The sequence below is a fragment of the Leptodactylus fuscus genome, chromosome 5 (assembly GCF_031893055.1).
Source record: "Leptodactylus fuscus isolate aLepFus1 chromosome 5, aLepFus1.hap2, whole genome shotgun sequence".
In the NCBI taxonomy this organism is placed as follows: domain Eukaryota; kingdom Metazoa; phylum Chordata; class Amphibia; order Anura; family Leptodactylidae; genus Leptodactylus; species Leptodactylus fuscus.
This window is the reverse complement of record NC_134269.1, coordinates 36,357,468-36,372,847: the sequence shown is the minus strand read 5'-3', so window position 1 is coordinate 36,372,847 and position 15,380 is coordinate 36,357,468. Positions and strand designations below refer to the sequence as shown.

The 15,380-nt window shown below is 43.9% G+C and overlaps 1 protein-coding gene across 2 annotated transcripts in view; it reads right to left on the bottom strand.

Annotated features, from left to right (window-relative positions):
* The window catches only part of CNNM4 (cyclin and CBS domain divalent metal cation transport mediator 4), a 30,097-nt gene that overhangs the window by 9,624 nt on the left and 5,093 nt on the right, over positions 1-15,380 (bottom strand). Inside the window, exons 2-7 of one of the 2 annotated variants that reach the window (XM_075272912.1) lie at positions 13,436-13,799; positions 11,021-11,164; positions 7,585-7,722; positions 5,938-6,107; positions 2,707-2,806; positions 2,519-2,569 (exon numbers count right to left, since the gene is read on the bottom strand). In XM_075272912.1, the coding sequence (XP_075129013.1) occupies positions 2,519-2,569; positions 2,707-2,806; positions 5,938-6,107; positions 7,585-7,722; positions 11,021-11,164; positions 13,436-13,799 (967 nt within the window). The remainder of the gene's footprint in view (positions 1-2,518; positions 2,570-2,706; positions 2,807-5,937; positions 6,108-7,584; positions 7,723-11,020; positions 11,165-13,435; positions 13,800-15,380) is intronic. The other variant, XM_075272913.1, reaches the window with a different exon arrangement.

Below are 15,380 nucleotides of genomic sequence, written 5' to 3'. Positions count from 1 at the left end.
ACCATAAATAAATATATGGCAATATCCTTTTCAAGTAAAGTCATTTAAAAGAGACTGCCATAAAGCAGAGACAACAAACCCATAAGGGTTAAACTATATGGTGCCAAAGTCCTTTTCAGTATCCTATACAAGATATTGAAGTAATCTATATTGCCCGCAAATCCAACTGAAAGGGATGTTTGGGAGGAGTATTATGGGCTGACGTCGGACAGGATTTAGCACAAATGGGTTGCAATCAGTAACCATCAGATTTCACAACGTTCCACAAAGAATGCAGCATAGAGCATGTGTGGTCCGGCTTCCATCTTTAATTGCAGGTATAATCCCTACTTTAAGGATGTTGCGAGGTTGATGATCTCTCGGCTTATTATTAGTATTTAGATATAAGGGTAAGTGGTACATGTTAAATATGGAAACCGTGGGAATGAGAATCAGAAGGGAAAAAAAAAATAAGGTTAGGCTCTTTTCACACCGGCCCTTTTAGGTTTTCCATTTTTTAGGTGAAATAAAACGGATGCAATTAGGAGACATATATATATTAGAAATTAGGAAAATCTCAGACATGCAACAAGCTGCTAGACATTCAACTTCTGGCCATCTAAAATATAAGTTATTGTAAGTCAAAAGTTACAGAAACCAATGACTTTAGACCAGGGGTCTCAAACTCAATTTACCCGGGGGCCGCTGGAGGTAGAGTCTGGGCCGCATCAGGTTTTCCCAAAAATTTTTTCCTAAAAGTCGCCATATTCTGACAGCCGTAACTTTTTTATACTTCTGTGTACAGGGATGCATAGGGAGTCTTTTTTTTGCGGAGCGGGGTGTACTTTTTAGTTATACCATTTTGGGGAATTGCTATTGCTTTGATCATTTTTGATTCAAATTTTTATCAGAGGCAAAAAACAGTGAAAAAATGGCGGTTTGGCACTTTTGACTTTTTTTTTCCCACTACGGTGTTTACCGAACAGGAAAAATATTTTTATAGATTTGTAGAGCGGGCTTTTTCGGACACAGTGATACCTAACACGTATGTTTTTCACAGTATTCAACTACTTTTATATGTTTTCTAGGGAAAGAGGAGCGATTTGAATTTTTAAAACTTAATTTATTTTTACTTTTTTAAATTTCTTTTTACATTTATTAGACCCACTATGGGTCTTGAACCCCAGGGGGTCTGATCACTAATGCAATGCATTACAATGCTAATGCATTGCAAAAAATTGTCATTTCTTTTGCAGGCTGCATAGAGCAGCCTGCAAATGAAAATCACTGCAGACCAGCCAGGGAACCTTTATAAGGCTCCCGGCTGTCATGCCAACGTGATGTCGGCCCTGGAGCATGCTCCGGGCGCCTGCGATCACTGGCAAAATGGACTAGGCGCCTGAGGGGTTAATGCCTCCGATCTGTGCGGGCACCGACCGGAGGCATTAGAGCTGGGTGTCTACTGTGACAGTAGACACCCGGCAGCTATGGCGGCCGCCTGACTCCCGGGTGGCCGCCATAGTTAAACACCGGGCGCCCACCGGGGGCCGCAAACTATCATCCCGAGGGCCATGAGTTTGAGACCCCTGCTTTAGAGTGAACGGAGTCGTAACATTCTGGAATAGATGTCAGACCATATGCAAAAGACATCAATACTGGGTTTTCTAGAGTCATACAGATGTTCTTGTTAATGGTCACATGTATTTAAAGGGGTTGTCTAGTTTCAGACCAATCACATTTGAGACACAAATGTTATTGTTTGTATAATGAAAAGTTGTACAGTTTTCCTAGATCTCTGTTTGCTCTCAGTTATTCTGCTTCCTTCCAGTGGATAAAACTCAGTCGCTAGTTATGTCATATGTACAGTCCATGGTCATGCACCCGTGTCCATCACATAACCATGGTCTTATTTTTATCCCCTGGAAGTAAGCAGAATGAATGAGAGCAAGTAGAGATCTAGAAAAACGGGAGTTTTTTTTTTCCTAATAGCAAATGACGTCATTTAACCTTTACTCTGTCCTATTCTCATTACTTTTGGGGCACAAGGTACTGTATACTAATCTGACCAGGATAATACTCAGAGCATATACTACCCGCACCCTGCCTATAAGAAAGCGCAACTTAGACCAAACACCTGATGTGTAACCATTTCTGTTCACATATGGTCATACAATAGAAGCCTGTGGGAAGTTACAGTATATGACAGATGTCCAGCACAGGGGGCGCTAGACCAAACTCTGCCTATTGAAGGGACATGGTTTTAATGCGATATCCATGCCTATTAGCAATCCAGAATACAATATTATATGTGCGGAAAAGAGAAACCCTCAGAAACAAATATGTATAGACTTCATGCAAGACTGCCGTGTTTAATGACCTTGGTAAGTTAGAAGACAAGGGGTCAGTCCATACCATGCAGTGTTATAGGGTGTAAGGTATAGAGCGTCATACTACACTGCACTCACACCAGGACACACTCTGTATAAGCTGTGCGTATGGTGGGAGCACAAACTATACATACACATGCAGTCTCTTTTACCTGCCAACCTTGAAAACAAAGACCCCCTTTTAATGGAACGACGGAACGAAGCTGAGAGATGATGTAAGAAAAGAGATGGGAGTATGAGGAGGAAACAAAGGAATACAGCAATGGCCACATAAGGAGGTGAGAAATGTGCTCGGGAGTGGAATCTGACCCTAAGATGGTTAGGAAGAGGGTGTACATACCGCTAGTAGATGGAGTGCTCAGAGCCATGACGCCATAGTAGGAGAAGGCCCCAGACTCAAACTTCATGTTCTCCTTCCCTGCCTCGACTTCAACTTTACCCTGGAAAAAAAAGAAGTCATGAATAAATTAAATGTGTACTATGGCTAAGTGGAGGACAAGGATACTTTACAGCAATCGCGTCTTCAAGATGGATTCCGTAACTTAAGATTGAGGGGGAAGGGGGAGGGTCACACGGTGGTTCAGTGGTTAGCACTGCAGCGCTGGAGTCCTGCGTTCGAATCCTGCAAGGAACATCATCTGCAAGGAGTTTGTATGTTCTCCCCCTGTTTGCATGGATTTCCTATCAGTATGATAGGAAAAAAAATGTACATTGTGTGTGGACTCACATTGTACATTGAAAAAAAAATAAAAAATTAAAGGGGGTTTTCCAGGCAAATTACATGGATGACCTTATTCTTAGAATAGGTCACAGATAGGAGATTGGTGGGGGTTCAACACATGGGACCCTCACCGTTCAGCTGTTCTAAGCAGGCACTATACAGAGAAACGCAGGAGGAGGCAGATATCCAATCTCCCTTGTATTGGAGCTGCAGTAACTCAGTACAAGCTATCTGCTTCCAGCTCTGTTCTCCATATAGCAACTGCTGGGAAAGGCTCATTTGTGTGGAGAGGGATCCCAAGCATCAGTCACTACCAATACTGATGACCTGTTCTAAGGATAGGTCATTTATCTCATTTGCCCAGAAAACCCATTTAAGGCTGAGGCATTGCGGAAACGCAGCTTTTTTTTTTTTTTTTTTGTTGCAGATTTTGTTTGCGTTTTTTTGAGCTAAAGCCAAGAATGGCCATAAAAGTAATGGGATATAGGTATGAAGTTCTTTTACTTCTCCCTTCTGCTCAAACCACTCCTGGCTTTGACTCAAAAAAACTGCAAACAAACAAACAACTGCTGTGTTTCTGCAGCGAGGGGCCTTAGCGTGAGGTAGTTTTTTTTTGTTGCAGATTTTGCTGCGGTTTTTTGAGCCAACGCCAAGAATGGCTACCAAAGGAATGGGAAATATATAGAAGTACTTCAACTTTGTGCCCCATTCACTCCTGGCCACAGCAAAATCTGCAACAATGTGGGGTCTTGGCCTAAATGTTTCGCCACCAAGGAATTCATTCCCTCCTGAGGCAGACATGACAATGGCTCCCCTGCTCAGGTGATGCTGTGCCAAGGCATTATAGGATTGATCGCATCTCTCACAGAAAGCAGGTTAGAATTAAGATGGTGTTGGACAGCGGTTACAAATTGCGCCTCCCTGTCTCTGCATTAACTTGGGTTTTATTTAGGTTTTTTTTTTTTTTTTTTTTTGTATTTTTGCAGTGATTTTCAAAACTTTGTTTTACAAAAGTAAATAAAGAAATTAGCTTTCAGGTTGACAGGTCAAGAGTCATTTATGAATAGCTCTTTTGTCTTTGGTTTTTTTTTTTCTCCAACCTCAATTTTTATTTTTAAATGCAGCATGGTCTGGGTTGCTGTTTTTCATATGTAAAGTGGCCAGACCAAAAAAAAAAAAAGAAAAACAAAAACAAAAAAAAACGGGAAAAATTGCATCGAAAGCCTCACAATCTATTGATTTTAATTGTAACTTACTGCCAAATTTCCTCTCTGACAAGCAGCAGATTTCTGCTATTAAAGGGGTTATCCATTTTCTATTGTTATTATCAATAGCTGCACTGTCTCAGTACAGGTGATCACCCAGGACTCCTGCAAATTACTTCTACTGATGAGATAGGCCATCAATAATAGAAACCAGAGAATCCCTTTAAATGCAGCAATTTAAAGAGGACCTTTCCCCACTCCGTCTGTGCAGCTTTCTGCCCCATGTTATAGATGCAGCTGCACAGACTCTGGTGCACTTTGAATTATGTCTGTAGCCCCCCCTCGTTTTGGAGCTCTGAGCCCCGTTACTTCTGGCGCCCTGTATGGTAATTAAGCCTTTACAGTCAGAAGGGCGTTTCTGACAATGAAGAAAGCAGCTACGTCAGTCTAACACTGTCCAATTAGCATTGGAAAGTGTCCGAGCTGCTTCTGCTGTGTGCTGTCATGAGATCAGGCAGTCCTCTCTTCACAGGGCTGCACAGAAGACCCGGGGAGGCGATCCAGGCCGAGTATTGAAGTGGATGAAGGAGAACTTCACTGGCATTGCTACAGGTAAGTAAAGAAACCCCTAAGCAAAGAGCATAAGTGCCCAGTACACCCTGTGGACCAAGGTCTCGCCCCTATACAACGAGCATTAATCCCTATAGCCCCTAGGCAATGCTCATTGCCTAGGGGCTATAGGGGTTAATGCTCATTGCCCAGGGGCTATAGGGGTTAATGCTCGTTGTATAGGGGCTAGACCTAGGTCCACAGGGTGTACTGGGCACTTATGCTCATTGCTTAGGGGTTTCTTTACTTACCTGTAGCAATGCCAGTGAAGTTCTCCTTCATCCACTTCAATATTCGGCCTGGATCGCCTCCCCGGGTCTTCTGTGCAGCCCTGTGAAGAGAGGACTGCCTGGTCTCACGAGATCACACAGCAGAAGCAGCTCCAACACTTTCCAATGCTAATTGGACAGTGTTAGAGTGACGTAGCTGCTTTCTTCATTGTCAGAAACGCCCTTCTGACAGTGAAGCCCTTAATTAACATACAGGGCGCCAGAATTAACGGGGCTCAGAGCTCCAAAACGAGGGGGGCTACAGACATAATTCAAAGTGCACCAGAGTCTGTGCAGCTGCATCTATAACAAGGAGCAGAAAGCTGCACAGACGGAGTGGGGAAAGGTCCTCTTTAAAGAGATTGCAACACAGAGCACAAGGTATTACTTGAATAAAGGCTGATATATCTTTCAAGTGTCTGGCAAGGTCCGGTAGGTGGAAATTCACAACAGTATTCACTACTAACAAACAAGTTTACAATGTAAATGTCCTGGGCAAGAAAAATTGCAAGCAGAACAGGCTGCTGTTCTCACTGATTTTGTCTGAGATAAGCTCAGCCTCCTCCAAGAAGTCAGAAACTGTTCTTTGTTTAGTTAGCACCTGAGCAAGGCTAGGGATTTCAAGTTTATGGTTGTTTTCTATGTGCAGCCTGTGGAATAAAACCGGCTGGGGTCAGATAAAACAGAACATTTTTGGACGGTAATTCTAACCCATAAAGACACAATCCTGTGAGCTAATACCGTGAAAAATCTCACAACCCTCGTACCTGTAAGATCAGGATGAAGTAATCCGCCATTTTGTTGCGCTGATACAGGTAATGCTCAGATGCCTTCTTCTCATCCTCATTGAAATGCAGCTCCTGCACCACATCCGGATACTTGAGGAGCCGCAGAAGGGTCTTCTCTGACACCATGGCAGGTGCAAACAGAGCCACCTCTGAAAAGCAAAAGATCTAGTGATGAGGCAAACTAAGGCACTGTTCACACTGCTGGCCAGGCTTCTGTTACATGACCAATCCACTTTTACATTTTCTGTTTAACCCCTTCCCGCCGAGGGCATTTTTTGTTTTTGACTCTCCCCTCTTCCAAACCCCATAACCTTTATTTCTCCGCTCCCAGAGCCATATGAGGTCTTAATCTTTGCGGGACAAATTGTTCTTCGTGATGACGCCTTTAATTATTCTATATAATGTACTGGGAAGCTGGAAAAAAAATTCAGAATGGGATGGATTTGAAGAAAAAATGCATTTGTGCGACTATCTTATGGGCTTCGTTTTTATTGGGTTCACTGTGCAGCCAAAATAACATGTCCCCTGTATTCTAGGTGTGTCGGTACGATTCTGGGGATACCAAATTTATATGGTTTTATTTACATTTTAACCCCTTAACAAAAAATTCCAAACTGGGCCAAATTATTATTTTTTTTCTAAAGGTCGCCATATTCTGACACCTGTAACTTTTTTGATATTTCCGTGTGTGGAGATGCATAGGGGGTCTTTTTTTGCAGGGCCGGGTGTACTTCTCAGTTCTACCTTTTTGGGGAATTGCTATTACTTACATCACTTTTTATTAAAAATTTTATCAGAAGCAAAACAGTGAGAAAACGGTGGTTTGGCATATTTGAATTTTTTCCCGCTACGGCGTTTACCGTACGGGAAAAATATTTTTATAGATTTGTAGAGCGGGCGATTTCAGACACAGGGATACCTAAGGTGTAGGTGTTTCACAGTATTTAACTACTTTATATATGTTCTAGGGAAAGGGGGTGATTAAAAATTTTTGGGTTTTTTTATATTTACTTAAAAAAAATTTTTTTTAAACAATACTAATGTATTACAAAATACCAGGGCTTCTATTGCAGGCTACATAGAGTAGTCAACAATAGAATCCAATGAATGACAGGCTGGGGAGCCTTGCTTTGACCGAGTCGTCGGAAGGGTTAATGCCCACGATCGGTGCGGGCACAGAGAGTGAGCATTAGTGCTGGTTTTCTACTGTATAAAGCAGTAAATACGAGGCGTCTATTCGGCTCCCAGGTGGCCGCCATAGCTAAACACCCGGCATCCGCCATAATAGTACAGCGGATGTCAGGAAGGGTTTATAAGGGGCTATCCACTTGCTAAGATTGATGGCCTATCCTTAGGATTGAAGTTTATGGTGTAGTGCTACAGTACCTACACTCACGCAGGCTGAGCACCACTGATCAGTGGGGGTCCCATGTGCCGGACCCCTGCATATCGAATATTGAGGGACTATAAGGCTAGGCCATCAATGTTAGAAACCAGATAACCTAGATAATCCAGTGTGATAAAATAAAACCAATCTATATATGGATGCCAGATTATCAGACATCCTGAATTGCTGGTTGGTCACACAACTGTACATAAAACATTCAGAGATTTTTACTCCCTTACCTGTGGATAAGAAGCGGTGGGCAGCAAGGAGCAGCTGAGGGGAGATTTTAACTCTTAGTTCATGTTCTGGATCCTTGAAAACTGAAAAATCCTTCTTGTCCTGGCGACGACCAACACGTTTCTTACTGCGATTGTCAGCTGGAAAATAGGATAACATAGACCATTTACATTATGTATTTCAGCTATACAAGAACCTGTGGAGACTATATACGAGATCTGCATGTGGTCTAAGGTACAACTGAGAGGAAACCATAACCATAACCATTTCCCATAATAACCAATCAGGTCACCACCATCATTGCTGGATTGGCTTGGTTGCCTTATCCAGCTTCTCCACTGCCCCAAACCGGTTATCTTAATTTTGCCATAAGCCAAACTGAGAATAGGCCACATTAATAGATACACCATTAGACTGCATTATAAGCAATTCCAAATTCCACAACCTGAATAAGAGCAGGATTAAACGGTGCAAGACCTCGACACACAGCCGTGCTAGCCCATTCATTTCCATGGCCCTATACACATGACCATGAATCTTCATAATGCAGTGTCGAGTACACACACAGTACGAGTCCAGGGCAAAATTCAGAACAGGTCCTATTCCTGTCCGTTTTGTGGCCCTTGTCCACCAACATCAGTGAAAGGGCGACAGCAGTAGAACTAGAGGCCACAGGGGTTTTAATGGCAGTTAAGTACTGAGCATAGCGTTCTTCAATGCAGGCCATCTGGAGGGGCTGAGGAGAGGTGTCTGCGATCTGTGGGGTCCGCCATGGTCAGATTTCGCGCCACGTTTGTAGAAAGACCAAAGTCCCAGGAGACATCCTGGCATACCTAGCCAGTGCCTATCCCGCAGTAGAGAGAAGAATCAGGTTGATACGGGGGGGGAGGTTATGGGAGAGAACGTCAACTGGACCCAGTGTTACATTGGCCATCATACCAGGGCTCGAGCTGTGCACGTCCTTGCGTGATGCCATGTAGAAAGCACTCCCCCGCGATACACATGGTCATCCATGTGCTGTACGTGCCATTTAATCACGGCCCAGGTACACAAACACACAGTCATGTGTATGTCACCTAAGGTCTTATTCACATGTCAGTGGTTGAAAAAAAAAAAAAAAAAAAGGACTGTTTCGCATCAAAGTTTAAAGTCCACAAAAGGCGCAAGGTTTTTTTTTTTTTCTCAAATGATTTGCAGAACTTGTCATGAATTTAATACATTGATAGTATCTGTTCTAGCTGTAATGTACTCAAGTCCAATGAATACATACACAAAATGGCGCAGTAGTGCTCAGTGAATGGCCGGTGTTCGTTTTCCCCCTTACAGAGAGCAAAGATGCTCATAATACACTTCTAGCTCCAGTGTAACGCCTTGTTTCTTATATCAATGCTCCCTGGCTTTTCTCCGCATTATACTCGTACATCATGACATTGTTGTGTCACAATATATACGCTCGTATCATGATACCGGGCTCTAGCTTGCTGGCAGGTGATGAATGAGAACAGACAAGCGCGTACTGATGGTAACATCATCCAACGCCTCGCCGACAAGGTTTCTGTCTCCTGAATAGTTCGCTTCTTGCAGGTGACTTCAGAGTCTATTAATCGTTGCCGGCAATAGACCTGGATATTTACATAGGAGCTTGTCGTATCATCTTGTGCAATCGCTTGTCTTGGCTTTGGAAACACTGAGCAAATAAAATACTCAACTGATAGCAAAAAGAACATAAGAGCTAATAAACCGCAGGCGGTCACGTGTGACCAGAAGAGCTTACATACACGTAAAGAGAGAAGCCAGGAACTAAGTCACTGACAGACAGGCCTTACTGTATATAAAGCTGAAGCTCCAACACAAAGACACATTCAAGACATCATGGAAAGAATCACTGGATATATTGGATTTTAGCATGCCCCCTCCCCACCCCTCGCTGTGAGATAAGCTGCTGCCAGATGCTTCTTCCCTTTCCTTATTGAAGCGGGCACCGTGCCCTAATGCCTGCCAGTGTGACTGACTAGTACACTGTCCGTAAGCAAAAGCTCTGGGCCACAACTCTGCCCATACTTTACCATCCTAACAACAAAAGGATCGGGTATATTATCTCCAATTACCTGACCCCTCTTTCCCCAACATCTGCTGTTAAAGGAGAATGAGGAGACCCTCTATACACATCAAGATTGGCAAGTTCAGACAATACTGACCGTGGGCGTCATATACAGTATTATTTTATATGACCGTAAACTTAAGAAAAGGAGGTTTGTCTGTCTTGCAAATCTGCTTTGTCATGATGAATCTTCACAAAAAGCTGACAACAACAACAAAATGACTTTTTTGATCAGGTATTTGCTATTATAGCCATAACGCCCCCCAGGTCCCAGGCCCCTAACCTATGCTCATACATATGTCTGTTGTGACCAAAGGTTAAAGGATGAAAGTATCTCCCTAATATGGCACCTCTAGGGATATATGTAGGGAAAACAAATTCAAAATAGTTTTTTCGAATTGGAAAAGCCTCTAATGCTACTTATTGGAAGCTTCCTATGCATTAATGCCTGACTTCCAAAGAAGTCTTGTGATCTGACTTGGGATAGAAGTAAAACCAGAAAATCTCTTGCAAAAGAAAAAAGGACATCTGCAGACAGCTGTCCCCAGGTGGACCCGAAAAACGGAAATCCGAATGCAGGCGTGAACCTAGTGTAAGAGAGGCCACTAAGGCCTTGTTCACAACTGCGTTGGTATTCTGTCCGGGGGAGTCTGCATGAGGAACCCAACTGCAAGTGGTGTGCCAGTGAAAGCACACGGACCCCATAGACTATAATGGGGTCTGTGTGCTTGCCTCCAGTTCTCCGCAGGGATCATGCGGACCGGAAAGTAGTTCACAATCTACTATCCTGCCCGCATGATTTGGGCAGCGTGTAGCAAGCACACAAACCCCATTATAGCCTGTGGGGTCTGTGTGCTTTTACTGCACAGCGCTTGCTGTTCCGTTCAGTATTCCATTCCCCATGCGGATTTCCCGAACGGGATACCAAATGCAGATGTGACCGAAGGGTAACCCTGGTCAGGGGAAGTAAACAGTGGACTGCTGTATCAAAGTAGGGAGACTTAGACCATCTTCACATATATATATATGCAGGAATATTTCATCTGCAGATTTCAGGAGGACACTCCAACACAGATGTGAACTTACGGTCTTACCTACTTGGCATCATTTCCTAGGAATAGGTAAAAGTCATTGAATTTAGTTTTCCCAGTTAGCAAATCAATGACACCAGGGGGCACTTTTGGAAAGTTCATTTGCATACCTTTCCCCCAAAATTTCAAGGGAGCATGCCTAGCTCCTATGTCTCAATACTCCGATACTTTGTGGATAAGGAGGGCATGGCTTTAAGAAACATTCACAGATCGTAGGGGAAAAAAACAAACAAACCAAAAACTTACTATAAAGATCAGATTCATCCAGAATCTCTGATTTGATAATTTCTTCTATGACATCTTCAAGGGTAACCAGCCCCATCACTTCATAGAACGGGTCTCCTTCTCCTTCACTGTTCACCTTCTGTACAATGGCCAAGTGAGACTTTCCTTCAGAGAACAAAGATGGAAAGAAAGAATAAGTAAGTCACTGCCGTAATGGTAAGCTCGTGGTCTCAGCATACACACGGACCACCCAAGTCTTATCTGTGCCCACTTATCATAGAGCCACCTCCGCCTTCTCCCCAGTCACCTGTCGGCAGATGGCATGTAAATATTCTGCTATAAACCTCTCGCAATATCCAGGTATTATGAAAAGTAAATCCACAGGTAATTGCCTAGACAATTGTGTAATATTCCCAGCTCGCGCGCACAATGGGTACAGTGTATACGGGATATAAACCAGGCTTCCCGTGCCAAGCGGGTAATTGCACAATGACAGGTAATAGCAGGGCCCGGACAATTCAGGGAAACCTGACTTTTGCACTTAGAAGGGGATGGGTGGATCTGTGTACACAAGGTCAATCTTCTGCATCAGACTCAACACAAACATACCCGTCTGGAGATGATGCCAGTAATCTGCTACTTCTTGTCTTATTCTTAGCAGATGAATGTATGAAGGCACTTCGGGCATACAATGCTTTGGAGTGTACCATTAGATTCAATAGGACCATGGTCATGGTTTGGCTGTATGTACCATTGAGGCAGCCCATGTCCACCACTGAGCCATCAGCAGGGTCTTTGAGGTCTTCTGCTATACATTCACTGGAGAGGCCAGTCATTGGTACACGGACCCATCAGGCTGGCATTCATTTATGGGATGTTGACATATGCATATACAGTATATAGGATAGTAGCTAGAGGAGCGAAACACGGTCAGGCTATAGAACAGAACGGGTGAATTGCTTTGCCTATTATTGCGAGAAAAAAAAAAAGTTGTAAAGTTTCTCCTTAGCAATGCTCGGAGCACTGCCAAGGACAGCTGATCTTCCCCATGTATAGCGAGTAGTATACACACTGTATAGTTTCTAGTTACATCTGTTGTTAGCAATGATGGCTATCACCAGGGCTTATCTATCACTCTGCAGTCTTTCATTATGTAGCTGACAGACAGTGAGAGATACCTGCATGGAGAGAGAAGCTTTGATGTCAGGGATCTTTGTGTTACTTAGGGACAGATTAATTTTATATTAGAAGTAAAGTCACCTAATAAACATAAGGAGTGGTTAGCAGTGTATGCTTGCAACGCAGGAGTCTTGGGTTCCAATCCAGCCAAGAACATCTACACGGAGTCTGTATGTTCTCCCCATGTTTGTGTGGGTTTCCTCCTGGCACTCCGGTTTCTTCCCACACTCCAAAGACATACGGATAGGGAACTTAGATTGTGTGCCCTATATGGGGCAGAGACCACAATGTCTAAAGCCCTGCAGAATATGTCGGCGCTATATATGAGATAAATGTATATACAGCAGGGAGACCAGAACCTGCCTCTGCTTGTACTAGTAGTCCTTCCCAGCCTATATGCAGTAGATAATAAGGATTCTCCATAGCAATGCTCAAGGAAACTTTCCAGCCCTTTTTAAGCAAAAGTAATACATTCCCCTTAAAGGGGTCTATCATTTGAAAACCTCATTTTCAACTAAAGGCACGTTGGAATAGTCTTTAAAAAGGCTCTTCTACTCTTACCTTTACTTCTTTGATTCTCCCCACTGTTTCTTCAAAATTTGGTTTATTCTGATATGCTAATGAGGATCACAGAGCAACAGGGGCATTAGCCCAGGGCTCCGAACACACCACGAGTCATACCTGTCCACCACACCTTTCATGCTCGTGCTCCGTCCCCTCCTCTGGAACTTGTACCTTGCACAGGCCACTGCGCTGTACCCATCTAAAATTTCAGACATGCGCAATTGGCTCTGCCACTCTGGGAGTGCGGTACGCTCTTTTAGCAGACCGCCGAAAATGGCCACCAGGACATGCGCATGCCTGAGAATTTAGATAGGTACAGCGTGGTGCAAGGACTGTGCAAGGCACAACTTACAGAGAAGAGGAAGAGGTGACGGAGCACAAGCATGAAAGGGGCGATGGACAGATATGACGGGGAGGGGGGGGGGGGCACGCTCCCGGTGCTCCATGATCCTCATTAGCATACCAGAAGAAAACGAATCTTGAAGAAATGTTGGGGAGAATCAACGTAGTAAAGGTAAGAGTAGAATAGTCTTTTTACCTTTTTTAAAGGCTATTCCAACATGCTTTTAGTTGAAAATGAGTTTATCAAATGACAGACTCCCTATAATATAGTCTATAGGCTTATATTCCATTTAGATTGAGGAAAGTGGTTTCCTTGTATAAACATATGTAATTCACTTGACAGACACCTACCCTTCTTGAACTCCTCCAGCACAGCGTCCAGCTTGGTGTCACTGAACACAAAGTGGACAGGGTGACTGTAGAAACGTGTAATGGTGCTCAGAGGGGTGCAATCGTCGGGATCTACAAAGGCCAAGTCTTTGACGTACAGGATATCCACAATATTGGAGCGCTCGTTCTCGTACACTGGTATACGGGTGTAGCCGCTCTCCATGATACTGGACATGGTGTTAAAGTCTAAAATGGCATCGTTGCGCAGCATAAAACAGTCCTCCACCTTGGTCATCACATCCTCTACCGTCTTAGTGCGTAATTCCAGGGCCCCTTGGATGATGTTCATCTCTTCTCGTACCAGACCACTATAGGGTTCTGTAACCTGCAATGACAGGAAATACAACTGGATTAAACTTGGTTTATTTTAAGACAATTATATTTTGCAATTACCGTATATCTACGGGGAAGTCGCCATCGTTTTGGTAGATATAACTGACATGCTGCAATTTCCAAAAACGTGCGCTTAGGTTTTTACCACAAAGAGGGATTTGCATGAACCCTATCCACTTTGCAAGTACTGTAAAATGCCGTGATTTTTCCCGTGGCGTTTCCAGCCCGTGGGGCCCCGGCCTAAATGTGAACACAGGCTAAACTTCATTCACTCTTATAGAGGACATACGGCATAACAGAGGCACCTTGTACGCAGGTTATGTCATACGGTAAGACTAGAGGCGAGACAATTATGTAAATTCCTCTAGTAATACTATCTGTCACGTCCAGGGCACACACTATCAGCACTGCACAGTCAGGCACGTGTACAATGCTGCGCCATACTGTGCAGGGCTTATCAAAAAGTTTTTTATAGAAAGTTTTCCTTGCCTCATGTTAGAACAATCAGTCATCGCAACACAAAGGGCCAAGTGAATGCTATACATGGAACAGATAACTGAGTCAGTATGTCTTTAGAACGTGGGAGAAACTGGAGGAAACACAGCAAATACTAGGAGAATATACAAATTCTCTGCAGATTTTTTCCTTGGTCAGATTCGAACCAAGGACTCCAGTGCTAACCACTGAGCCACCATGCTGAAGTCTAGATGATGCAAGCTGAACTCTGATTGGTTGTTATCGCGGTGTCCATACAGGAGAAACATTGATGTCATGTCGCTAGAACCGTTGACATCATCAAGCAGAGACTATCAGGACACTGAAGGGTTTTCTAAGATACTCCATTATACAGTGAATTCAATTAGTTTAACCATATAATATTAGTAAAGTATCGGCGACCGTCCACTAATGTTGAAATCACACGGGTGACATCACATGACCAATATGTCTACAGCCACTGGATGTGGTCACCACTTAACATTATGGCACAGAAGATATCACCCAGTTCCTGACTATTTTTTTTTAGGTTACCTAATGGTCCATCCTAGTACCAATGCCGCCTTCTTCCAGCTGTGGGCACGTGTGTCAGCAGTTGGACCCAAAACAAGACATTGCACTATTTCACCCATATCGGCGGGTTCCCACCAGCGCCTGGCCTCCGCTTTAGGCAATCTGGTGGGTTTCCGTCTTCCATCAAGTGAATGGGTTTGAAAACTGACTGCTGGGTTTCCATCCCCTGTCCAGTTTCTCGGGGCAGAAGACGGAAACCCGTCGGATTGCCTAAAACAGAGACCAGGCGCTGGTGTGAACCTGCCTTATCTTTACCAAAATAATCCTCTTAGGGTCGGTTCACACTAGCCTATATGTTCCGTCCGGAAGGAGTCCACATGAGGAAACCCCCCCCCCCCCATGCGCAACTGCAAGCGCTGTGCAGTTAAAGCGCACCGACCCATAGACTATAATGGGGTCTGTGAGCTTGCCACGCACTGCCCGCACGAATTATGCCTGCGGCAAGCACACGGACCCCATTATAGTCTATGGGGTCCGTAATATTCTATTGGGTCTGTGCACAGTG